We start from the raw sequence: 26,078 nt of genomic DNA on the forward strand, positions 1-26,078 counted from the left end.
ATTCTACACACACACTGCGCTATTTATCCTTATCAATTGAAAACTATACCAGCAATGTTGTTGCAATTCAAAAATATTTTTATCTTTTAATTAAATCATTGTGTTCTGTATTTTTATCTTATTTCAAGAACGATAGATAGATAGGAGTGTGCAATAACATTCGTGTGAATTTATATCACGGATTTAGAGTTGCGCTGCAGGGAGTGATGGATAAGCGCACAATGATTGTACGTAAGAGAAAGAAAAACGTGACGATATTTCAATATGACAATTAATCAGTCAGAAAGGAAAGACTTAATTGGCGAGCGCATGTCAACATACAATATCGTTTCGCACGGTGCCGCTGGCTGTAAGCAACGAGCTTTTACGTATCGCATTTATAGCCGGGCACGAGCAATCCGACACGGTATCAAATACACACAGCAGCTACCGGTGCAAGGCGATTTCCGTATTTTCTGCGCGAATGCCTTCTATCGTCGTGACTTTGCGTTTCGCTGTTTTATTACGGCCGCACATTTGTACACAGACGTTACGTATAGTTATGTGCAACGTAGCACACTTATTGTTAGCGCCGGAGTTTTATCGCCTCTGGTGTTGAGATATATTTTAACCTGAAATTGTTCGCCTGATAGAAACGGCAAAACATTAATTTATTTCAGGTTTCTCGAAATAATTGCGAGCGCGTAATTTGTGAAATAGTAAATTATATTTTTAAAACATCACGTGGTTTAAATTATTTTATAAAATTTTTGGTTACAAGTGTAACTACGTTACGAAAAAATTAAAATTTAAGTAGAATTTGTAACTTTTTACAGATAAATAATATATTTATGCAAAATATACAGAAGATGTTACAATCGTAATAATTTCTCTCGATAGTGATGTTTCGAATATCGGTCGTTAAAGAAGATATCCGAGAGATTGGATCGACAATTACCCACATTGGGATGTTCGATCAGGATATTTATGGGCTTAGAAATCGCAGTAGGCCGACAAACGATCGTTACTGCCTCTCAGAGTATATTTACTGCCACCGCGATGGCGCGCCAATTGCTACCTGATGTAGTAGTCGTTTAGAATAGATTGCGAATGTTGATTTTGGTGAGGAAAATCGCTGCCATTAAGTTGATCCATTAGTTTGATGTGTTCGATTTATATTTTCAGATTATTATTAAATCGCGAATATAATTTTACGTTAATATCCTCTTAAAAATATTGCTTCAATAGAAGCAATATTTTAACAATGTTAACTTTTAAAATTTCAAGACTTTGGAAAAGTCAGCCGCATTGTGAAGCTTATAGTATCACGACCGTCTAAAAGGCACGTGCAATGACCAAACCGGATGAAACAAATATTTTCTTAGTGTGTTTGCACTCGAAGAGTGTTTGTATTCTTGGCGCAAAAGGGCCAGGCGAAAAACGGCGTGAGAAAAATGAGAGGCGTCAAGTATTCGACTTTGAGAAAAGCGCAACACTCTTCAGTAATCGTTGATCCTGAGGAACGACGAGGTTCGTCGTCGACCGAGATCAGCTCTCCCGGAAGATAATCGAACGAGAATGTTACTTTCCTCATATGTGTGTGTATACGTATATGTGTGCGTACGGTAATGTTATCGACTCCTTCTCACACCGCCCTTTCGCCCTCACCGTTCGCCACCCACATCTCGTCGAGCTCTTACTGCGTCCGAGGAGTTTCTAACCGATTGTGTACACAGTCCCGATAACGAGAAGCTCGCGCATATACAGCGCCGAACACAAAGCAAATATTGAGCCTTTATCGACCTGACCTAACGCGATCCGCCGAAGAAAATCGCTATCTAAGATAGCGCTGTAGGCGTGAGAGAGATATACGTGAACTACTTCCACGAACGCTTATCGATCGTGTACACCGTGCCCTTGTTCTACGACTAATGTACTAGATACTTCAACTTTGTCTGCACGCATGTACCACGTACATGTGTGGATACACGTAGGTATGCCATTACCGCGCACTCCTAGACTTCCCAACACGAGAGAGAGAGAGAGAGAGAGAGAGAGAGAGAGAGAGAGAGAGACGTTTCGATTAAAATTACTTCATATGTTACATAGTTTTAGTACATTATATATATTGTATATATATGTTATGTATAATATAAAATTTATAAAAAAGAAAAGTTTTTTAATAAAAAGTTATTTTGTTACGTTTAAATCTATTATGTGTGCTGTATATAGTTGCGCAATTTTTATCATTTATTGATATTTATGATCTCTTTATTGAAAAGCAATTTCTTTTCAACAGTGTTCAAGTGTTAGGGCTTAATAATATCGGCATCTGACGCAGTTGCGGATAACTTTTGATGAAGACTAATGAATTTCAGAAAGAAGAAAAGAGAATGTGTGAGAGGAGAAAGTATACCAAAGAAATATATATATATATATATACGTAATATATAAAAAAATAAAAGAGTTGCAGGCTTTAGATATCGAAAACAAGTAACGATGAAGGCGGTAATTGGATTCGATAGAGAAAATATCATTGTAATGGTTTTAATTATTATTCACCATGACACTAATGAGTTTCTCAGGCTGGTTCCTTTAATGAAAATATATTATTCTCTTGTATTCCCCATTCTGGATTATAAGCGAATATATTATATCAAATAAAGAACATTGTGCGATAGAAGAGTTACATTTATAACATTAAATTTCATCACAGCCACGTTTTCTTTTAACAAATATGTTTTATGTTTTAATAAACCGTTACTAACTTTCTGTTATTTAAACGACGGTAACAAATTTGTTTTGCACGCTGTAGCATTAGCAATCCATTGTCCGCGTACGCTAGCGGCATCATAAATTTTACGCAAGACTACAAATGAAAGTATAAAACATTAACAAGGCAAGCCGCAGTATGATCCACGTACACACATATACACACATACAAATAAATCTTTCATCCAGTTTTCAAGATAAAACAAATAGAATATGTAGTCGAAACAAGAATTAGTGTGTCGCACATTATTTTCTTTGCAGTGAAATAACAGTACGGTATGGAATTAAAGGTTTTCTCCACGTAAAAAAAAAAAACAAACAAACAAAATAAACAAAAATAACACGAAACAAACAATCTCAGTAAAAAGAGTATAATTAGAAACTATAGTCCTGCATGGAGAAAAAAAACCCATAACATCCCGTTCTCTCCTGGTGATTGTTTAAACAGTTTTGCACATAACACGCGCACGAACTGTGAGCGCAACGTTCTTTAACGATTATAAACGTTAATGAAGTGCACGGCGGAGCGACTTTTTTCCGCAGAGTAAGCTCAAATATTTTATGGCTGGAGCCCCATCTCGACATCGCTCTCTCGTTCGACTGCGCAACATTTTTGAAATTAAGGATTTATATTAGACCGGGCGTAATCGTTCCACGAAAACTAGCCAATAAAATGCATAATGAGGGGATCTTTACTTTGTTCATTTTACATCGAGAGTACTTCAAAGTGGAGAATATAAGGGAAAGTTCTCTCTCGCGTGGATAAAGAGAGATATAGTTTACCACTCCTCCAGGAAAGACGATAAGAACGGAGAATGTTACTCCGGAAGAGAAAAGATGAAAGACCAGAGGAGAGAAGTATTAGGCAGAGACTTATTGCTCTGGTAATTACTACTAATAGCCATCCCTCTGAGCAGTGAAGACGAAAGGTGGCGGCTCTATACCATACTATACTGTCCGGGGGTGCCTGAGAGAATTCCACGTTGGTAAACATCCGGACCATAAATTTTTCCAGGATTCCGTGGAATTTTCGTGCACTTTACGGGATCCTTGTCGACGTTCCACGACGCTTCATACTGCGAGGCGTTAAAGATACGGGACGGGAGAATGTTATCGTGCTGTTAGAATGATGGACCAGGGGGAAATAAGCTTCTTATGAAGAGTGAAAGAGAGTGAGAGAGAGAGAGAGAAAGAGAGAGAAAGAGAGACAAGCAGCGATAATGTTTAGAATTTTACACGTGACTCTGTCGTTTGGATTTTAATATGTCAACACACTTATATGTTTACATCGAACAACACTTGCTGTTGTTCTTGTTTTACTTACACTCGTAAGCAAGTAATCGCGCAATATTGCGGATGGCGAGGAAAAAGAGCTCGAGCCGACGTTATACACGTTGTTAGTTTCTGGATTCGCGCGGCACATATTTCGTAAAAGTCGACAATTTGCTTTGGTGCATCCACTCGTAAAACACTGTTCTCCACGTCGGTGTGAGAATCACTACGATAACGATAACTCCCGGAGGTAGCGTACAATATAGGCACGCCACATCGAATGGTCGGGGCGTGATTTATGGTCTGGTTCTATCGCATCCTTACTCCCTTACCCTCCTCGTTGTCCCTGTGCATTCAAACGGCACACGGCTTCTGTGACACGGACATAACTTGTTTCTTCCTTCAGAAGACGCATGAGCGATTTCGCGAAATTATACAAACGTGTGTGTCGCATATTTATCATTATGTTGAAAATGTGAAGCACAAAACGAAAACCTACCTCGAAACTCTGGTTTTTTTTTTTTTTTTTTTATCTATTTTTCGTCAATTCGCGGAAAATCTCAAAAACTACAAACGTATTCGCTCTTTTTTGTTTTACATTGATCGATCTTTATATCCCGTACGTTTGTTGCGAACAAAGAGAAACGACGTTTGGAGAGAATCGTTTGTCTGAATTTTCCGTCTGTTCTTGTCAAATCTGCGCGATAACAGTTGAGCAGTGGTAACAAACTCGTTGGACAGAATTGCGGGACGTAGGCGAGACATCGAATAGCTCCCTTGTGATTTACAGTCTAGCCCTATCAACGCCCCGGCCTTTCGCGCCACCCTTCATATGCTCCGCAAAGCCGGAAGACGAGCGTTTCTATGAAATAGAAACATCTTGCCGGGTTTCGCGCGGCATAAGCCAACGCTCGAGATATATTTTATGGGGCAACATTTCCTTGACGGTGGCGCCGCTGTAGAAACACCCGTTCCATACATCAGGGTTGCACTCTTGTCTGTTAGCGCAGCGACTCTCAAATGAAGGCGGCAGCGTCTTTGAAGAACGCGCGTCTCTAATTTGTAACACGAAGTAATTAACGCACACAATTGAATTAATTATTTCACCATTGTGTCTTTCATTGTGTACTTTCGCGTTAATTCAATAACACTTAGAATTTTATTTCAAGTTTTAATGCATTTCTTATTTACCTCGCCACGAACGGCATAAAAAAGATACAGCGCCGTTCACCCACCCCGATGTTGCGAGAAACTTCGATATCTTCCAGCTAGTAAAAAAAAAAAAAAACTTGGAAAGATAAAACTTGAGAGCCGCTGGCTCTCTTTCTCTCTTTTTCTCTTAATATTTCTCCTCCTCTATCGTTTCCCTCGTTTCTTCCTTTGCTCGTTCTTTCTTTTGTGCTTCTTGTCGTGTTTCATTCATTTTATACGTACCACTAGGAATCCTGACCTGCACCACTAGCGGACCCTTTAGCCCCATTTTCTCTGCGGCCAACGTCACGCATGTTCTTCATGCCCGAGGACAACGTCTGCTCGTAATAGTACTCTTCTGCTTTATGAAGATGATTACATCGCGTTGTCAAAGAAGTTTGCTGAAATTATTATGTTGCTCCGCTTCTTGTAACAAGTTGTAGATTAGTTTATAACTTACGCATGGGAATGAGGTCTCACACCTATTCATAGGTACATTGTAGACTCTCATTACACACATCTGTTTCAAGATGAAGTTCTCAATATATTTGAAACTCTCGACCTTTTTTTTTTTTACCTGATTTGAATATCTTTGCTCGTAAAATTATACGCTCGCTTATTTGTCCGCGCGTGTTGTTTTACATTGTTTGAACACGATGAGCCGCGGGCGAGTTGCGAATCAGAATACCTGTGCTTTCAGCACCTAAATTTGGCGAGCGCGGCTAAATAACATCTTCGATGCAGACAGCGTCAGTAGACGATACTGCGGGCTGCTTCAGATCGTAATATCGCTTTAATTATGTGCGCCGTATTTGCGCCGGGTCGCGTTATTAATTTCGGGTCCTCACGCCGAGAGACTTACCGTTACGACCTCGGGGGTTATGTCGGTATCCTGCGGAAACCCCCTCCCCTTCTTTAACAGAAACGACGTCGGGTATAGGAGACGTACCGTCGAAGGATGGGTATGCAACCCCCTAGGATACATGCTTGTGCACGTGCGATGCATCCGCCTGGATGCGGCACACGGCTCATCTTCCAGATGTTATTGCGCAAGCGAGTCCGCGTAGCCCTTCCTCTTGTCCTGTTATATGTAAATTATTTCGGGCGTTAAATTAAACAGGTGAGAGAGAGAGAGAGAGAGAAACAGTGTTGCCCGCGATAAGTCGGCGCGAACAAGATGCTGCTCTCGAAACATCTCTGTTTCAAGATGTTTATAGCGTCTCAAGTGTTTGAATTGGCGACGATGACGTTGATAGGGGAAACTCATTTAGAATTGTGAGAGTTTCAATTACTGCGTTTTCCGCGTGAGAGGATAAAATAGTATCCGCGGAATAGTAAATATGTATTATTTATTCTAAGAAGAACGCGTGGTATTATTAATGAGATAAGAGATAAGCTTTTCGCAAACATAACGTGAATTAAATGTACCATGCGTACATGTTCGATCTTCTTTTGGTTTGTGACATTGGTGTTTTTATTATCAGCATCTCTATTTTAATGCATAACGAACTTATCACTTTCGATCAAAGTTCGCGGTCTATTATTTTTCATTGATATAATTTTTCTTAGTTTTCTAGATAATTTGGTCGAGCGTCTCGCGGAAAATATCCCCGCGGATTGCGGTCGTCGTGAAAAATAAATAATCCCTCTACCGTCGCTTCCGTTTCTCGTTTCGTTCCGCTTTGCGGTTCACGTGTCTGTTCCACTTTTATTGCGGCAAAGCCACCTCGTGTTGCATACCCATTCTCTCGGCTCACATATCTATTTTGTTTCTTTGAAATTAGTAGATATAATTTATTTTTATATTTTAGTGTTTGTCATTAACAAGATATGTGAAGTACGTAAACTTTCTCCAATGTGCACAAAACATCCAACTAAATATTACTTATAATAAAGCAGAGAGAAGACTAAGAGCGACTAAGACCTTATGAAAACTCGTGATAGCTTTTCTCTATAAGCCAGCGCTACGTTCATGGGTGATGCACATTAACAACTACGAAACTATGTCTACGAGCGACTTGTCTAAAGTTCTTGTTGGTTTTTAAATCGACATTCGGCTAGCACCGCATCGATCTTTGCGTTTGAAAGTGTTGCGGTGCCAGCACAGCATCTTAGGAAACTCTAATAACATCTTCTTTTGTTCGAAAAAAATTTTCGGCCTTATTAACTAAACTCCAAGTGCTAGTACAGTTTTTCATATGGTTTTGGCCGATTTCTCAGTCTTCTCTCTTATAAAATCACTTAGAAGGATAGTTAACGTAACGAGCAATCGTCAGTATTTTTCTATTTGTATTTTCTAAGCATTTTACAGATTGTGCAAAGCAAGCTTAGATATATTATTTGTTACAATCTTAAATTGCGTAATATAGCTTCTTTATAATTTGCAATAGTAAAGATTATACAAAATGTGACAATAAAAACTCGTAGAATAAATAAATATATATTTCACGTAGTGTCTTTATTAAAAAAAACAATTTGACTTGTATGTATGCATCTAGTAACAATATTCTTGTGTTTTGTACAAGTAAACTACAATTAAAATTATATGTATTTACTTAATACTTGTTTTTTAATTTTCGTATTTAAAACTATATGTTTATTTCATGATTTTTCTAAAATTGAGATAAACTCGGAATTGGAATCGCTCCTGGTCCGGTCAATTGAACACGCGGAAGTAACATCTGTATATTCTTTTTAATCGCACTGTTAATTTGCGGTTTCTTCAATAGATACTTGAACAAAGCTTTGACAAATTGTCCTTGGGTCTTATACTGCTCAAAATCGAAACCTTCAGTGTCCTGAAGAATATCGGGATTCTGAGCCAGATATACAACTAGATCGTTATAAGCTATTTTTTCGTTGCGCGGCAAACTGTTAAAGTTTAACGTGTTTTGTATCATGTCGCCTAATTTTACCTCGGCCTTAACTACGTATACTTCGACCCACACCCACATGATCGGCAGAGCGCCCGCACCGCTAAAGTCTATCTTGTCTTTATAATATTTAAGTGCTTTCTGAGTTCGTTTCTCTAAACGTATGATTCCAGATAATGCATTCGTAATAATCTTATTCAACAGTTCTCCACGGGTCATTTGTGACGGTGTATTTGTTATATGTAATTTTTCCAAAACACTCGGATCGGCGAGGAACTGTTCTATTTCCTCTATCATGGAAACTTCGACATTGTTCGTGGCTGTCGGTAGAGTTTGGATCAAACTTGTTAATTCGGGTTGCCAGTGACCCGTAGTCTCGGACATCATCTTCACAAAAACGTCTTCTGACACTTGAATATTTATCGATGGCAGTTCAATAGCACGTATGTAATTATCGATCAAGAGCTTCAATTCGCGATTCTTTTGAATTATTCTTGTGGTTTGTAATTTCTGCAAAAGCGTTATTAGAAGAGCGCCTTTATTTGGATATATCAATGGGTCAAAATCTGATCCAAGTAGTTCGTTTATCTTTTCGCGTATTAAAATTAATTTGAGAGGTTGCAATACTTGTCGCAAAGGATTTCCCACTTCCAAAGTAGGCAATAAATCATCGTAAGGATTGGATGGATTTACGGATTGTAGCCATATTTTGGGATTGACAAGAGGTATAGTAATAGTATCAGGTTTGAGTTTAGTGGGTAGAGTTTCGCTAATTCCACTATAAGTAAGATCACTTGCTTTAAATGTTGAATATACGACGTTTGATGTGAATTTTTTCGATGAAATTGCGATGGGTAACAGTATAGTTGGACTGACATATTCCAAAGTACTGATATACTTTTCAATGGTAGTCGTTAATTCCGTATTCTTTTTTACTTTTGGATTACTTTTCGCTTTTATAAGTAATTCTGTCAATAGTGCTATGTTAGTGTGGAATTTGCTTACATCTACTTCTTTCAGAATCTTTTTGATATAATTCTTGCCGAACATGACAGACAGTGGTTGTAATACTTGCGTTACGATCGGCGTGTTCTCTTTTAAGATAGTTTCTAAGTTTGGAGAATGCAAAAGTTCCTTGATGCCTGGTAAAACAATTTTATCTGTCTCATCAGTTTCACTATCATCAGTCGTCGTTTTATCAGTCGCCGTTACAATTGGAACGCCAGTGTGTGTCATATGTATTGTAAGAGGCTGATCGGGTTCTACAGCCGGGGGGAACAATACTACAGTCGATGTGGTTTCTTCACTTTTTGTTTCAGTCGATATGGTTTTTTCATCTGTTGTTTCAGTCGATGTTGTTTGTTCATCTTTTGTTTCAGTAGTTCGTGCCGTCTCAGTTGTCTCCTGTGACGTTATTAATTTTCTCTTGTACGTGATAGGTTTTTGATATTCAATTGTACTTTCTTTGCTGACAACTGATTCCTTTGTAATTTGAATCTCGCTTTCTTTACTTTCTTTACTTTCTTTACTTTCTTTAGTATCTGGCTGACTTTGTGATTTTTCTTGAGATACAGTTTCTTCTGTTTCTAAACTACGTTCCTCAGAAGGCTTCTCCGAAGAAGGTTCTATCTGCTCGATTTGTTTTATGTTTGGACTACTAATTTTCTGTTTTGTAATCTTAGCAGGTAATTGCGGAATTTTGGGCACCGATACTGTTACCTGTTTTACTAAACCTTCCTGCGATAGATTTTCGGTTGTAATCTCATGATCCTCAGTTGTAGTTGATGTTATCAATTTTATTGTTGAGAAATCGATATCTGTAGTTGGTTTACTTTGAGACGTTTCCACAGCAGGACCTGCGCTGTCAATATATTTACCTACATTCCATGTAAATGCGTTTTTATTTATTTCATTTGGTTTATTTCTCTGTACTTTTGTCGGTTGTCCATTATTATTTTGTTCGATTTGTACCACTAGTGGATTTGTTTGCTCAATAGTGTAAACGTCCACATCGGTTATCGGATATGTCTGGCTTTGCACTTCATAGTGCGATGATATACTTGTTGTTGTAGTTGACTTCAAAATATATTTTACGTTTTGAAGTTTCGTAGTTAACGTCATTGGTATGCTAGATTGAATTTGTGACACCTGTTCGAAAGTGTTTATCAAACACTGTCGAGGTATCGCGCATTTGTTTTTCTCTACTGGTATTATGGTGCTTAGAAGTACCGATAGTCGCGGTTGTGAAATTATCTCAAGTTTTATGGAATCGATATTAGACGAAAGAACTGGATCTATATCAGGATTCTTCAGAGATTCAAGAAGTATCAGTATATCGATTTCGGGCGATACAAACGGCGTGAACTCTCTGACGAATTTTCTCATGATCATGGCTGGCAACAGAGCGGCGGCCGGTTGTATAATATCGACATTGGTTGATGCAACGCGAGTGTTAATTCTCGTCAGAAATGCCATCAGAAGATCCTCAGGATTTTGATAACCGTACTTGTTAAATCCTCTGAACGCTTGATCCAAGTCTGTACTTTTGTAACTGTACGTAAAGTACGATAACAAGCGATCTTTCATATGGACCGCGTCCGGACCGAATTCCTGAGGAATAATAGCTGACAGCAACAATCCTATGTCTATGTCTTGTTTAACTACATCATGCATATATTTGAAGTTCGGATTAGAATACGTTGGTTCGACGATTTTCAAGTGATTGTACACGTAAATGGCAGCGTTCTTTACAGGCATTCCGGTATTTGAATTAATAAGAATCTTGGACAAAATAGAGAAAATAAGTGTGTACGCGTCTTTGCCAACGAGATCGTTTCCAATCACATCCCAATTCATAATGTGATTGTTTGCTGTCACGTCATATAAATATCGAATGTTTTCTTCTAAAACAGGATCGTTAGCAGGATTTGGTAAATTGATTAACATTAAACCAAATAACTCCTGCGGTATAGATATGTTACTTCCCGGTGTGGGAGAAAGAAGCTTCACAAACACCGAACCAAGAGCTTTCAATGTTATATTTGAATATTTGTCGTATAATGTTAATTCTTCGGTAGTGGGAAGTTTTATCTTACCTTTAAAGATTAAGTTCATATCGATATTGGCAAGATAATTAAATGTCTCGGTTTTCGTCGGAGCCAGTAACACATTAAAGTCGATGTTACCTGCCTGTATTTCATTGATCAAGAATTTCGCTGTACACTGAAGATAAGGTGGTAGAACTTTGACCAGTCTTAAAAGTATGTGCTTCGTTTGTTGATTTATGTCCAATTTGGTCAATTGAGGTAAACCTGGTAATATGCTGAACATGCAAATTTTCTTTTTGCTGAGGAAGTCATAAAGTATATTCAATGACGTATACTGTTCTTCCGTTAATCCACCTTCACAACCGTGAAGCAGATAGGAGAAGATGTAAAATATATTATCGCGCAATGTTACTGACAGTTTCAACTTGTCTATTAAGTTTCTGTTCTTAACTTCAATTTTCTGAGTAGTCGAACTACTGGAAAATCTTTGAACCGATATTGGATGTAATGTTCGCACTGGATTTAAGGATCTTCGTACGACACCAAAATCCGACTCACTGCCAAACAAAACATCTGAAGATGTCCCACCACGTCCTTTTCTATTTTCCTTTAATAAAAAAAAAACAGCTTCTATCAGTGACTACAGATTAATAAATTACAGTATACAACAGATTAATATACATAGTTACAATATATGTAAAAAAAATTTAAAGATTCATATTGCATATTTGTGCTATCAACATTTTCCAATAGTCTTTACAATCGCGTTTTATATAGATATTTGAAATCTTTAATACTATTCGAGTAGTTATTTGATTATTTTTGAGTGATAAATTCTACTTGTGTATATTCGAATATAATAGTGCGCAATCAATGCCTGATGACAGTCAAATATTATTTTATAGATAAGAGAGAAAGCTCTTACAACTTTACTTGATTGTACAAACATTTCAGTATCTAATCTCTTGTGTATTTGCACAAACTAATAGAGAGTGATTAAAACGCTTTAATAGTTGCGTTACACTTCTTACAAAGTTTTATTAGCGATTTAAATACCACAAAGAGAAACTCACATAAGCTGCATTGGTCACAAGTGTCGTTCCAGTTAGAAGAATAAAAATAATAGTTGTTATTTTTCTCACTATCATTTTGTGTGAAAACTTTATAACTGAATCAGAAATAAAATAAAGGCTATAAAATAGATTCGTTTATGCAAATAAAATGCGTCACATTACACAATATTGCGTTAGGCTTGTATAAAGTTACTGCATCTCAGAACACACCGCGAAGACTAAACAAGTTTTAAATCGAAGACGGTGCCTTTATATGGAACAATCGAATTGCTATGGTTAGAATTATGCAGGTGCATGTACGCGACCGCCACCTGAGAGTGAGTAACTCGGCAAGAGCGCATGTTATTGCTAACTGATAATTAAATTTTACTGTTTCGTACGTCGGTATTTCCCTCTCTCTTGTTCTTCACCTTGTCGGTTTGAGTTTCATCGGGCGAGATGAAATGCGCTTATTTGATTTATTATTGTTGATATCATCTTTAAACGATTGGATATTGAATTACTATCACGACAATTTATATATGTATTAAATAAATTTATTGTTTGTGATATAAAATATCGTAGAGCTGTGTGTTACACAATTCTCAGATTGTTATTTTTGATTTATTTTTGCATAAGATTTGAGATAACATATGTTGCGTATGACTTTTTTCTCCAAATTTGATAATATACAATATATAACGCGTGATTAGAATGATGTTTGCAATAGTGAAACATATATCGAATTCTTGTGTGTGTTTTACATTCTATATACATATAAATAAAAGATAGACAGCTGAATTCGGCGCACGTTGCAACAGATTAAAAGAAATCACTGCGCGCAATTACACGGTAGGTAACACAAACATCTTATATGCGGGATGTACAATAAAAATATCGGAAATATGTGTATAGAAATACTGGATCCCTTTGTTTGAAAAATTCGTTCGCTTCAAAATACCGCGTTTTTTGGGAATTGCGACTGTATCGAATTTTCGTTGATTTTCCCGTCGAAAGCAGATTGTTTTCAACACTGTTTTGAAATTGCGGTTTTTGCACAAACATGAAAAAAGTACAGAGAGTCTTGATAAAATAATTCATACAAACTATATAAATTTACTGAGTTAAAAGTTTTTCAAGTTAAACAAAATAACTATTTAAGAACTTTGGTGTAACGTATTTACATCACTGATGAGTGGTCACAAATTTTGAAACGATAAATAAATTCAATTTATTCGAAAATAACTTCAAAAACAATGTGCGACGTTCTGTTGGTCGGCATCATTTAATGTTAAAAATACTGCTTTGTTTCTTTTGTCAGTAAGTGTATATTCTTTCTACGCCTATTTGGTTGACATGTATCAAGTTAAAATGTACACGGTACTCAAACACGTGTACATGTACATACATCGAAACGACACGGTTCGAAATGACAAGGTTTTTACGACAATGCGCACATTTGTCCTCCTACGCTCTGCGATTGAGCGGAGAGTATATTTTTACTCGGCCAATAAAATCGAAGCTGACAATCTGCTGTGGCCCCCTAACAAATGACAACAGATAACGACCGACCGAAGGGATCGCCCCGTCGTGAACGATAAGGCAGCAAGACAGTGACGAATAGGCCTTTGCGGCAGTTCCGCGAAGCTTCCGCGGTTGCAATACCATCGGTGATGCAACTGGCCAAGCCGGTCACTATCATACGCGTACCAGCGGCAATTCCGATAGACGATCCATTATCTTAAGCGGTGTCGGGCAATCGATTCACACGCGCGCGCGCTGCATCTCCCGATCAGGCGCTTTTTCAGATCCCTTTGAAACCCTTCACGTTCCCGCAACAGACTCTTCTCTTTCTATCGCTTTTATCTCTACACGTACGTAAATTTTTAGATCGATTCGTGTAAAACGCAAACGCGCGACTGCATATTGCGTCGCTATGTTACTTCCATCGCTCGTTCGCAAGGTCGACCTGTCGAGATTGGGATTGAACGACGCGCGGAGAATATACGGTAGCTCCGCGCGCGTCCGAGCTAAAAGCGCGCGCAGTTTTTTTGGAAAGGTATCGTTTTTCTCGCATTTCCGCGAAAGAATGAGTTTTATTTATTCGTGGAGATTAATGACGCTGTTTGTCGGGCGATAAAATAGCGTTGCAATACTTATCGTATTATTCCGTTTGGAAAAATAAAGATTATATATAATCAAGATTTTGTACGTAAAAAATATATATATATATATTTTTTTTTTTTTTTTTAAGCTGCTACCGCGCGCGCCGTTGCCGCTACTATTGCTGGCTACTGCCGTTATGCTTTCACCAAACTTTCGTGTCACGTTGGCAAAATTAATTGATGTATGCAACTTATTCGAATATGTGAACACATTACCGCTTTATCAAAAACTTTCTGCAAAATACGCAGAAAAATGCTGGAAAATAAAATGGATTAAAAGAAATCAAAATGCATTGCGCAGAAAAGTAGTTTTGAAGACTATAGAACATTTGTGAAAAGTTTTATGAGTTTTAAAATTGATTTGTGCAGTAGATTTGTCATATCAATCAATATCTGTCGTGACAGAAAACTGAGATTGCCACGACGATTTTAATAATCGGGTTTTCAAAAAAAAAAAAAAAATTCTCTCTGTCAATAATCAACTTTCAATATTCCGAATACAATTTTTATAACGACAGAAACAAAATATAATGCTACGTGTCAATATTAGTATCTCTATCTTTTCTCTTCTTGTCATCTTTTGCACTCTTTCAAAAATATATAGATATTTTTATCGCATGTCTCTTTAGACATATGTGTAAAAAAAAAAAAAAAAGACGACTGTTATATCTGTGAGTAGATAAAACTTTTTCACGCTATAAAACAACAAAAGAAGAAAAACATTTTTCACACAACTCCACGCCTTGCATCACAATGTGTGATATAGGTTAAAATTTATTAAAACTTCGCGTATCCTGTGATCAAACAGCGCGTTTGATTGTTTTGCGAGATTGAAGAAAAACTTCAGCTAGAATTTTTTTTCCTCTAGATATTTTTTTATCCATTTCCCGGGCATAGCAACTCCCGATTGGATGCCGTTGCCGCACTATAAATTCCGCCGCTCCCGATTGCAAGAACCGTTTTTGGAGATTACGATTGATCGACGTTTGCTGAAACTTAAGCTTTTACAATACCAAAATTCTGCGAATTTTCGCGAATGTTTTATGTTCCAATTTTTCACTCGAGGCATTTTCGTTGACCTAGATACTGGTTTTATGAAGCTCGATTAACTTTAATTCCTCGCCGGTGTATGAATTATATATGTGAACAATAAAACAAAAAACTTACGTCAACATATCTCTGAGCGCATGTGAATAATAATGATTTCGCCTCTCCTCGTTTGAAATTTTTCCACTTACAAAAACGATATAAAAAGATAATAGAAAAAAGTTACTTTCCGCATACATTATCCTCCCTGGGCAAACTCATTACAGATGCTCTACTAACATATATGCTCTTATATACACATAAAGCAATTTACTTACATATACCTACGTGTTACACAAAGTTCTTTATTACCGTTGATTAGCGTGAATAAGCGCACACCAGTTCTCATGTTATCTTTTAAGTACCGGGAAAACTAACACTCTGTGAGATTAACTACTGCAGTTCTATACCGCGCGCTGTTCGTCCTGCACCGCAATATTGTCATAGTATAAAATAAACAGACTTCACACACACACACACACACACACATTTCTCCGAAAAAGAAATACCATCGTAAATATCATCGCAATTTATTGGCGCAATACAGTTTTTATTTGCTTCTTCTGATAACACAAACTTGTTTTTTTGTCTACAGGTTGCGGAAGTATCGCACCGAAATCCACTTGGGGAAAAGTCGCCACCGTAGGTTACGCCTGTCTTGGTATCCCTCTGACTTTGATCTACCTGTCTAGCGCGGGAGGTCTCTTATCGCGATGCGCCAGAGGTGTCTTCACCCGAGCTCTATGCTGCTGCCTCTGTTCGAATTGCGGTTACTGTTGCTACGACGAGAAGCGGATGCAGGTTAGCAAGGTTGAAAAATTTAAATATTGTGTCGACGCAAAAAACTCAATTTTTTTTGCTGTTCGACAAAACTATTAATCGCAAACTGCATCAATATCTCTCCTGAGTTAAACAAACCGGATGTACGTGATGGGAAATGCATATGTCGTACCGGATTGGATAGCATCGCCTGGTACAGGATATGCACGTGTCCTGCACGGTCGATAAGGATTAATAGCTGCCGAGATATTGATTGGTTATTGTTAAAGCGCTATTCAACAAAAATTGGATCAGCCTTCGAAGCCCCTCGACACTTTCGAGAGTATACAAGAGTGTGTAAACGATATCGAGCGTTTACTCAAAAGTGTTGCGATGCAGCGAAATAAAATTGCCGCGTGTATAGAGTGATCACGTGCGTGCGCGCGCGTATCAAAGCGCAGATATGAAAAACCAAATTGTCCAGTTTAAAAAAAATTTTTTTTTTTTTCCATGCGTGCGTAGGAAAAAGAACGACGAATGAGAAAGAAGCGACAACAGGAAGAGTTGGCGCAGCAGCAGCAACAGCAATTACAATTGCAGGAGCCGTTCTATGTTCGCGCGAATGCATCGACGTTTACGAGCACCGTGGAAATTAAGGCCAGTCCGAAGGACGAGGTGTCAAGCCTCGGCTCGGGCGACCGACCCAACGTCACTATCCTCGCGCCAATCAGCATTTGTCTCGGTGCGATGCTGTGCTACATCATTGGCGGTGCATTCATTCTGCACAAATTGGATGACTGGTCATTCGTAGGTAAGTCTCACCCAAATTGAGAAGATACGCCTTCAGCGTTGCACTTTCGATGCACGTGTTATAGTTGCCGATACTTCTCCGATAAGCAGACTTCAAAGCAGACCGAGGAAATTAAAACGTGACTCTATTTTCTTTACGTCGTTACATCAAGTCGATATAAATTTTGTTAGATAACATCTGTACGTGCGGTAATATCATACGCATCTAAATAATTTATACTTATAAAGATAAAATTCGTGTCGTTTCTTTCACACATAGACGCGAGCTATTTCTGCTTCATGAGTCTGAGCACCATCGGCTTCGGCGACATGGTGCCCGGTTCTTACCCTCGCCACGCCCTCCTCAACTCGAAAAACGTGACGATCTGGTTCTGCTCCTGCTACATAATGTCAGGAATGGCCTTGACAGCGATGTGTTTCAACATCCTACACGACGAGATCGTCCACCGATTAAGTCATCAGCCGGACAAGCCGGAGCCGGTGAAGCCGAGCTCGTCCGTAGACGAGCTATCGACGGACCCGTTCGCGTTGACCTCGTGACAATTTCCGTCTGGCAATCTGTGCCACAGGAACGGCACTGACGAGAACAATATATGTGGCACGGAACCACCCACCAATATATTCGCGCACGAGAATGAGATCAACATTCTGAAAGACACCTTCAATCAAGTGGACGTCACCAGAGACTGCAAGCCGATCCTGAAGCTCGAGGACCACGTCCCGCCGATTTCTGCCGTTTACATGTTGCCCAAAGTTGACGAGGAGGCTGAGGAAAATACGGAAATGTGAAACTTCGGTGGATTTCCGGAGATTGACGTTCCGGCCGGACAGGTTCAATCAACTGGAGATTACCCGGCGGCGGCGCGTTTACGGGTCGTAAGCAAACGCATAGGTATATGTAATACGTTGTATGTTAAACTGTGTTGTCAAATTGCGACAATGAAAAAATGTTTTTGCTGAATCTATCATTAACGTTGAATTTAAATTGAAATGTGATAACAGCCTTAATAAATGCAAGAAAGTAACAGTGCTCAAAATTTACTCTTCTTTTTTTTCATAAATGTAAGGAACATAGTTTTGTAATTTCATAGATACATAAATTTAGACAACTTTCTAATTCTTATCTAATTTCACTAAGATTGTCTATGTATCTTAGGATATTGTATTATTAATCTTCTTTATGAGATAAAAAAAAAACGTGAGAGAGAACTATTTCAAAACATTTATATTGTCTCGTCAAATTATTTTATACGTGTCGGTAGATTCAACGATTAATGATAGAATCATTAAATAAACGCATATAATACAATATACTATCTGGGAAACTCATTACAAAAATTCAAGAATAATAAATGCTTGAGAGAATGAACACAAGTAGGACATCCTCCTAATCGATTTGGTAACAATTGTTTATATGTGAAAAATCCTATCTACACATTCGTGAATTACTGCCGTAATTAATGTTTTAACACAATTTTGATCATTTATTTCGATTACTAAATATTATTAAACAAAAATTAAACACTTGCTACTCACAAATATTTGATATCACATTATACATTAAATTTATAAAATAAAATACAACTTTTTTCAGATAAATTATTTTTACATAATGTTAATTATAATACACAATGAAATAAAATTAACATTACTACAATTAGCACTACTTTTCTTTAAACATGAGTCTTATAATCAGAAAAGACTCAGGAAAGGCAAAATGAGACATGTCGTTTTGTTCGCATACGAGTAACTTTATTAAACTGAAAAGTATAGTGCATATTCATGTTTGTTAAATATAGTAACAGCATTGTATGTAAGTTTTAAGCAAGATGCCACTAAGATAAGCAAAGTGTCTCTCAAATGTCAGAGAAATTTCGTGAACTTCTACCAAACGTTGCCAAGCTAATTTGGAAGTGTCCTTAATGAATGTTTGTGGATATTGCTAGCATATGGAAAGGAAGGGGGGGAGAGCTTTCACATAAGAGCAAGACGTCGCATGGATAAGTGCAAATGACGTTGCCAAAGTTTACATTATTGAAGATATTAAAAGTATAAGCTCGTTAAGCTTTAAAGTTGCCGCTCGTAAGTAGATCGCTTTGCTTCGTCCACTTTAAAGGATTTGAATTAATTGGCAATATTACAAAAGAAAAAAATAAATAAATAAAATAAAATCCTGTGAACTGAAAAACCATGAGTAATTTCTCATTACGACTCAGGCGTTTGCGTGTCGGCATTAACGACGGGAAATTACGTTTACGTCGTCGATAAAATGAGTAGAGAGCAAATGACCGGCATAAAATAATTTCCCAAGGGGCAATGATGCATTTCATTCGCGGCCGGTGTGCCGTTCGTGCACGCGGAGATGTTGAAATTTTCCTTTTATTTCCCTATCTTCTTTATTCGTGTCACGTACTACTGCTGCTTTCTAAGAAAGCCTGAAATTGACTAAAAAATTGATATATTTCTCTAATATAAACAATCTCTTAAAAACACAAAATGTCTTAACAAAATTAATACTTTAAGTGATCGAAAAAAATGCAGAAATAAAATTTTCACAATTTCACCCAAATAAATATATATATACATATATATACGGAAAATGATCGTACCGAGGCACTTTTTTGTCATTTTTTTGTCATAATCAATGATTTCTTATTATTAACATATCTCTAAGGTAACATCGTGAATCTCGCAATAAGTAAATTAAACGCGCGCGGTCAAAGCTGAACGAAATCGTGCTTGAAAATTAATTTCCGATGCTAGGACCTATGTTTGACGTCCCGGGCGAAAGCACTTGGGGATGTGGAAATCAATCTGAATGTTTCTACAGGTTCAAGTATGACTCACTCACTTGATATTCAATGAGATTCCGAGGACGTCCTAACTTGTGTGCGGACCGACTTAATGTTTCTACACGCCTACTTAGATAGGGACATGTAAGAATTTTTTATATTTCCGTACTTAAGCATATTCACGAGGTAAACGCGTTCTTGTCTGTAATAAAATTAAATTAATTAAGCTATCGATCCTCGCGTCTAGTTCGGAACAAGATCGATGACATACGTAGACACACACGCGATCATTCGCGCGTGCACTCTGTTTGTCGATCGATCTGTCATTTTTCCTATCTACTCGCGATTCTACCGAACTGTAATTTCACACTGCCACACACACATGGAGATATCTGCGGAAACAACTCGATTGTTGTTGAACAAAAGGCCATGTTTTCTAAAACGTATTGTAGGGTAAGCAATATCTGAAACACAAAAGAATAATTTAAAGTTACCATGTGCGACTGCGCGCGCACAGAAACGGAATCTATATTTTGTTGTAATTTCGGCGGAATATTCTTATATTGTAATAGTTTAATCAACATATTTTTCCGAAAACTATAATCTTTCTCTCTCTGTCTCTCTGTCTCTCTCTCTCTCTTTCTCTCTCTCTTTTTTGTTTAACGATAATTGTAGCGAATATTGTAATAAGTGTTGTAACACTTTGTTATTAGTAACGTGTTATTTATGTTTTAACGTTGTTAGCTAGACGCTAGAATCAAAAATAAATGAATGAAATCAAATTCTGTGCTCAAGAACAATAACTAAGATATTTATACGGATAGGCACATTAAATCCTAAGGATGTTGCGTTTAAGAGAACGACTATCCCCCGTTCTTTCATAATGATACTCGAATAGTCTATGAGAAAAGTGCGTAACCACAAAGCATAACTGTGAATTAGTTGTAAATGATGATTTTTCGCTGCGTATGGGGCAACCTTTGTGTGTGCGTGATGATTACAATCTTACACAGGCGTTACCACACCTACGTTGTCATATTAAATATTCTTTACATATCTTCGCGTGTGCAGATGAGTGTGATAAACTTTAATTCGTCGTTAAAAATAAAGATGAAATAAAAAGCATACGTTAAATTTTCACCTTGTATTTTCTTGTACAAACGTTTTGCAGTGAATACCACGCAAAAAAAAAACAATTACAAAGCCTGCCCCACACAATTTGTAGAGAATTCCGATGTCCCATGGCGGCTTAAAACAAAAAGGAGAGTCCTTTCTTTTCTGTTTTTTGTAACATATCATGTAATATAAGGGATTTCGTCGGCCATCACTCACGAAGGAGCGTACGTCATCGCGATTATTAAAAGCGCCGTGCAAATCGCTGAGAAGATCTCTACAGCACCCAACCGTGCATCTAAGGCGAAGGAGAATTCCGTACGGTGCCTAATGACAATCGATACTGGCTTGAGCAGTTGCTAGAGTTATCGTTATCACTCCGTCGGTGATTCGATGGAGGGTCGTGGCCGGCAGCCAAGACAAACTTTACTTTGGTTCTCGTACCAGACCATCCAGCCATCGATCCCAACCCTACCGCTCGTACAAACTTCCTCACACTCGAGTTCGAGGCGGGCGCTTGCTCCAAGCTGGCGCTACGGCGATTTGTTGCGAGAATCTATTTACAACTTTCCATACATCCCTCTCGTGTACGCGAGGAATCGTGCAATAACCGCTGGCGTGTCGCGATTGCAAATGCCAAAAGAAGTGCTTAAAAGTTGGCTGTTTTTTTTTGTTTTTTTTTTGTTTTTTTTTTAAAATAAAAGATAGAAAACACCTCGGAGAAACGAATACAAAAGAGATCGATATTTCGTGTATGTGTGTGTGAGGAGGGAAGAGGGGGTGCGCGCGCGCGCGCGCGCGGATAACGTTCTGAAAACTTTTATTAATCAATGTTTTTATATGGTACTTATTGCACTTAAGAAGATTTCTTTTTATTCGTGTTATTTCAGATCGCTTTTAATTCTTTCACAAAGTTTCCTCTCGAGATAATAGACTCATTTACGAGGAACGTGAACTTGTGAAGCGAATTAAAGTTTGACGTAACTTTTCACTACGGATATTGAATTCGTTAAATGTAAGTGAATTTGGCTACATCAAGGAAATATATCATATCGTATCATCAGTTTGCTGTCGGGGACGTGAAAGAAAGTTAATGAAGTAAAGGAAGGGCTTATAATATGCATTTTTATATTTTCACTTTATGCTGATTTTAAAAGAACTTAGTACTCATATAGTTTTTTGGATGACGTGTAAATTTTTTTATAAAATTTCTCTTTTTTATTATTGTGCAAAAAATAAAAACATATTGTTTTGTACTTATAATTTTTGTTTTTGGATATTCTTTGTTGTTGAATTTTCTTATCAATGATTTCTTTGTATTTCTATTGGCGTATCCGTAACGGAAACGCATCACCTCGCCGAGTATCGACAATCCGAAGCTTCGTCATGTTTTCCGCATTCAGAACTCTCTTCATTATCGTTACAATATATAATTACAACTGACAGTTTGTTTACGTCAATATATAATAAAACGCCGTCTATAAGCTCAGTCCAGGATGGAAGTCCCAGCGCGGCAAAAGTCCAGACTGACATCTCTCCTTTCACAGGATTTTCTTTCCTACGTAACTCCTCATCTTTCGCCCTTACGTTCCGGTTTCCTCTGTCGTTCTCCAGGGAAATATAACCGAGTTCAAAGCTCTCGACGGTCGACACGAAACTTTAGCGCGACAATTTTGCACGAGAAATATCCAATGAAAGTCAAACGCCACGGGATTCAGCCTCATCGGTGCGTTTCGGCTTTAGGAAATAAAGAAGAAAAAAAAACGAGGAAGCGGCAAAGCCAGCTCCTCTCCCCTCGACCCTTCCATCTACCGACTTAATAGAACTAATGGTTTTCTGTTGTCGCTTTAAATATTCATCTGGCGCGCGAATTAGTCCGTGAATCATCAAGTTCTCGAAAACTCAGAAAGTCGAATCCACGTCTCTTGATACTCCCAATTGCGTTTCTACAGAGAGCAATTAATGTTCTTCCTAGATACTATTGACTGCTATCATTTTAAACAACTTGTGAACGAAGTATTACTAAATTACAACCAAGTTTACTTCGCACAAAGTTAGTTAGAAATTTAATTTAATTAAATGCCACTTATTGATTTCTATCTTGTTTCAGTTTGCTTCTGTCCCTTTTATTTATATAGCGAAGAACTAGATAGTAAAAGATCGTTTATCGACGTTTTAACGAGAATAGAACGATTATTTGCGTATTCGGGTTTGAGATTAAACATTAAATAGATAAACGTTTGCTATCCGGATGAAGAATCATTGTCGTTGCTGCTAAAGCGAATGTCGAAGAGGAATTGCAGGAGAGAAAATCTCGGAAGAGATCTCCCTGAAGAGAAATCTCATTTATATGTATATATATATATATATATATATATACACATATATATACATGTATACATACATATATATGTATATATAAATACTTGAGTTGCAACAATATATCTTGACGTCAATTCAACTTCCGTAATTAACGAATTAACGAGATTTGCTTCTGCCGTCCTTCTATATCGCAAGTCTTATACAAAGTTGTATATCAGTGGTGTAAAATTTGAACACAAATTGATATTAAGTGAAATTTAATGTAATTCCTAATTTGTATATACGTTTAACATTCTTTTAACTTATCAACTAGATACAGACATGTAATTATTTAACAAAGTGTACTTACAGAGTTAAAGTAATATTAAAAAATAAAGTCAACAGACTCATTTGTTGTTCTATTCTTTTAGTTGGTGGTTCGCAATAATTAAGTGTTAACGCTTTTATCGATACATCCTATTACTCGGCAATTCTACGTTACTTATTCATGTGTAAACGTTACTAGTAATGCAAATGTTTGTTATTTATATTTGTTAATTACATTGGTTTCAATCGTTATTTTACGAAGAAAAAACGTCTTAATTAAGTTTTTTGTTTATAAAAGCGAATATATCGATACGGATACCAACAATGTTAATAAGAATATTACTTGTACATAACACCAATTAATATCGATTGTATGATAATGTTCTACTAGTATTTATTGTTAGAATGTGAAATTTAATTACTAGAGTCCTATATTTCATCGTGGCTCGTCTGTCGATCGCTTTCACTGAAAGAAGGCTCACAGTAAAATTGTAAATACGAGATATTGTCGTAGAGAATATACATATATAAATAAATATATATATAAATATACGATAGAGATATATAAATGTGAAAAAAAGTTTTGTTAGAGATCCTGTTGAGCAGCAATGTAACTTGAGCACTTTGATTCTTGTAATATCGACTGGCATTGTTTTGACTTATTAATGTTAAAAGAATTTGATATTGCGAATAAATATTGAAAAAATGCTCATGTTGTATCTCCGATATGAGAGAGTTGATCTTTTTCACAATAGAATGGCAGAGAAATGTTATTGTTGTTTATGTTAAAATACATATATGTGTGTGTATATATATAACAAAATCTTATCACTTATAAGATTTATTTATGTATATATATATATAATATACATATAATTAGTTTTCAAAAATAGAACACATTATAGAGGAAAAGCAATCATTTTTTGTGAAAAATTTCAATTGTTTATTATAGATTTCGGAAGAAAGAAGCATAAAAAGAAACGTTTACTAAACGAACGCGCCGCACAATACGGCATTAATCTTTCACGCGCTTTATACCTCATGAATCTCTTGCGTAATTCTTTGCGCAAAATATAAGTCTTAATATGTAAATGTGATCCGATTTGTTAAACTTTGCGTGCGTCGTCGATCAAAACAAAGTTTTCTATATAGCGACCAGTACGTGCCGAGTTCGTAAAAAATTAATCATAGTCGAAATTCACCAAGATTCATTTGAAAAATGAGACTCATTTCACCTAATGTTCATGCGTTTCTCGCGAGATGCGTCAAAAGACACATTTAAGCGCACAATTTTTTATCGTGTCACACACGAATTTTTGTACAAGAATTCATTTCTTCCAAAACTGTTCTAAGGAAATACAGATCCCGGAAGAATGTAGACGTACACACGGCGGGCATGCTATCCTCTCGGATTCACGTTGTACACGGAAAAAAAAAACTCAAGTCTCTTATTATAATATTTTGTAAATAGTCGCGTGGACAAGCAAAATGCGAAGTGTGTTGAACGACGAAATTGTAAAATATAAAGTGAGCGCAAAATTTGCTGGATATTGTACGTCTGTATAATCATTTGTCAAGCAATGTATCTTATAATAGGGGAGATAATAAAAAAGACTTATTAAAACCCACGATGATGAAATCACAATACCTATCATCTCACCTACATACACGTGTATGCGAAATTAAATGATTATATTTTTTAGCATTTCTTTTTTTTTTCTTCGATATAATCTTCCAAATACGTGACTGAGAAATAAACGACGATCGACTAGACTTTCATCGATCTCGTGACGGTATATCGACCTTGATAGAAATTTATCTAACTTTTAATGTTATATACACATAAGAACGAATTAATCAAACGTTCTGATCTTCGCCAACATTATACGTTGGCGCAACTGTGTCTAATCGTTAATCTTTATATGTTCTAGTCGCTCACATGCTTACCATTCATACATTATTACTCGGTTCCAAATATGCTATAGAAAAGATTAAGAAATTAAAATGTTTTTAATTATTTTTATATATTTTTTTTTAACAAACGGATATTACAACTAAAAGTATATAAATATATATATATATATATATATATATGTTATTTAAAAGATAAAAAATAAAACGTTTGGGAAATATATAAAAAATTTATGACGGTTACATATTGCAATATTACGTTAAATTTACTTCGTTACTGCGCACATTGGATTCGATATAACACGCGGAAAAAATAAAACATTTTGACGCACACGCACGAAAGTAATATCTTTTGGCAATACAACTTGTTTACAATTGCAGCACACGTAAATGCAAATATTGAATTTGAATGAAATCAATATGTGTCAAGTCTATTGACTAAGTGACATGATGAGAACTAACGATATCCATGATTTTTTTTTATTGCCGTAATTCTGTGTAATTCAGTGTGAGATATAAAATGCGATAAATACTAATAACATTTAAGAGTAACGAAGAGGCAGCGATAAAATAGTAATAGAAATGTTACCGTCAGTGAAAGATGGCGCATGTATGCGTACTGCGATTG

General features: G+C 36.8%; 1 protein-coding gene across 2 annotated transcripts in view; it reads left to right on the plus strand.

Moving 5' to 3' along the window:
- The window catches only part of LOC109853493 (TWiK family of potassium channels protein 9-like), a 196,551-nt gene extending 178,456 nt beyond the window's left edge, over positions 1–18,095 (plus strand). The window contains exons 7-10 of one of the 2 annotated variants that reach the window (XM_020425673.1): positions 16,033–16,238; positions 16,719–17,007; positions 17,266–17,500; positions 17,576–18,095. In XM_020425673.1, coding sequence (XP_020281262.1) covers positions 16,033–16,238; positions 16,719–17,007; positions 17,266–17,500; positions 17,576–17,795 — 950 coding nt within the window. In that variant the 3' untranslated portion in view covers positions 17,796–18,095. Of the gene's footprint in view, positions 1–16,032; positions 16,239–16,718; positions 17,008–17,265 lie in introns of both variants that reach the window. The other variant, XM_020425672.1, reaches the window with a different exon arrangement.
- The last annotated feature ends 7,983 nt before the right edge of the window (positions 18,096–26,078 follow it).

Source organism: Pseudomyrmex gracilis, unplaced genomic scaffold (assembly GCF_002006095.1).
Source record: "Pseudomyrmex gracilis isolate BER0280 unplaced genomic scaffold, ASM200609v1 scaffold_49, whole genome shotgun sequence".
NCBI classification, from domain to species: domain Eukaryota; kingdom Metazoa; phylum Arthropoda; class Insecta; order Hymenoptera; family Formicidae; genus Pseudomyrmex; species Pseudomyrmex gracilis.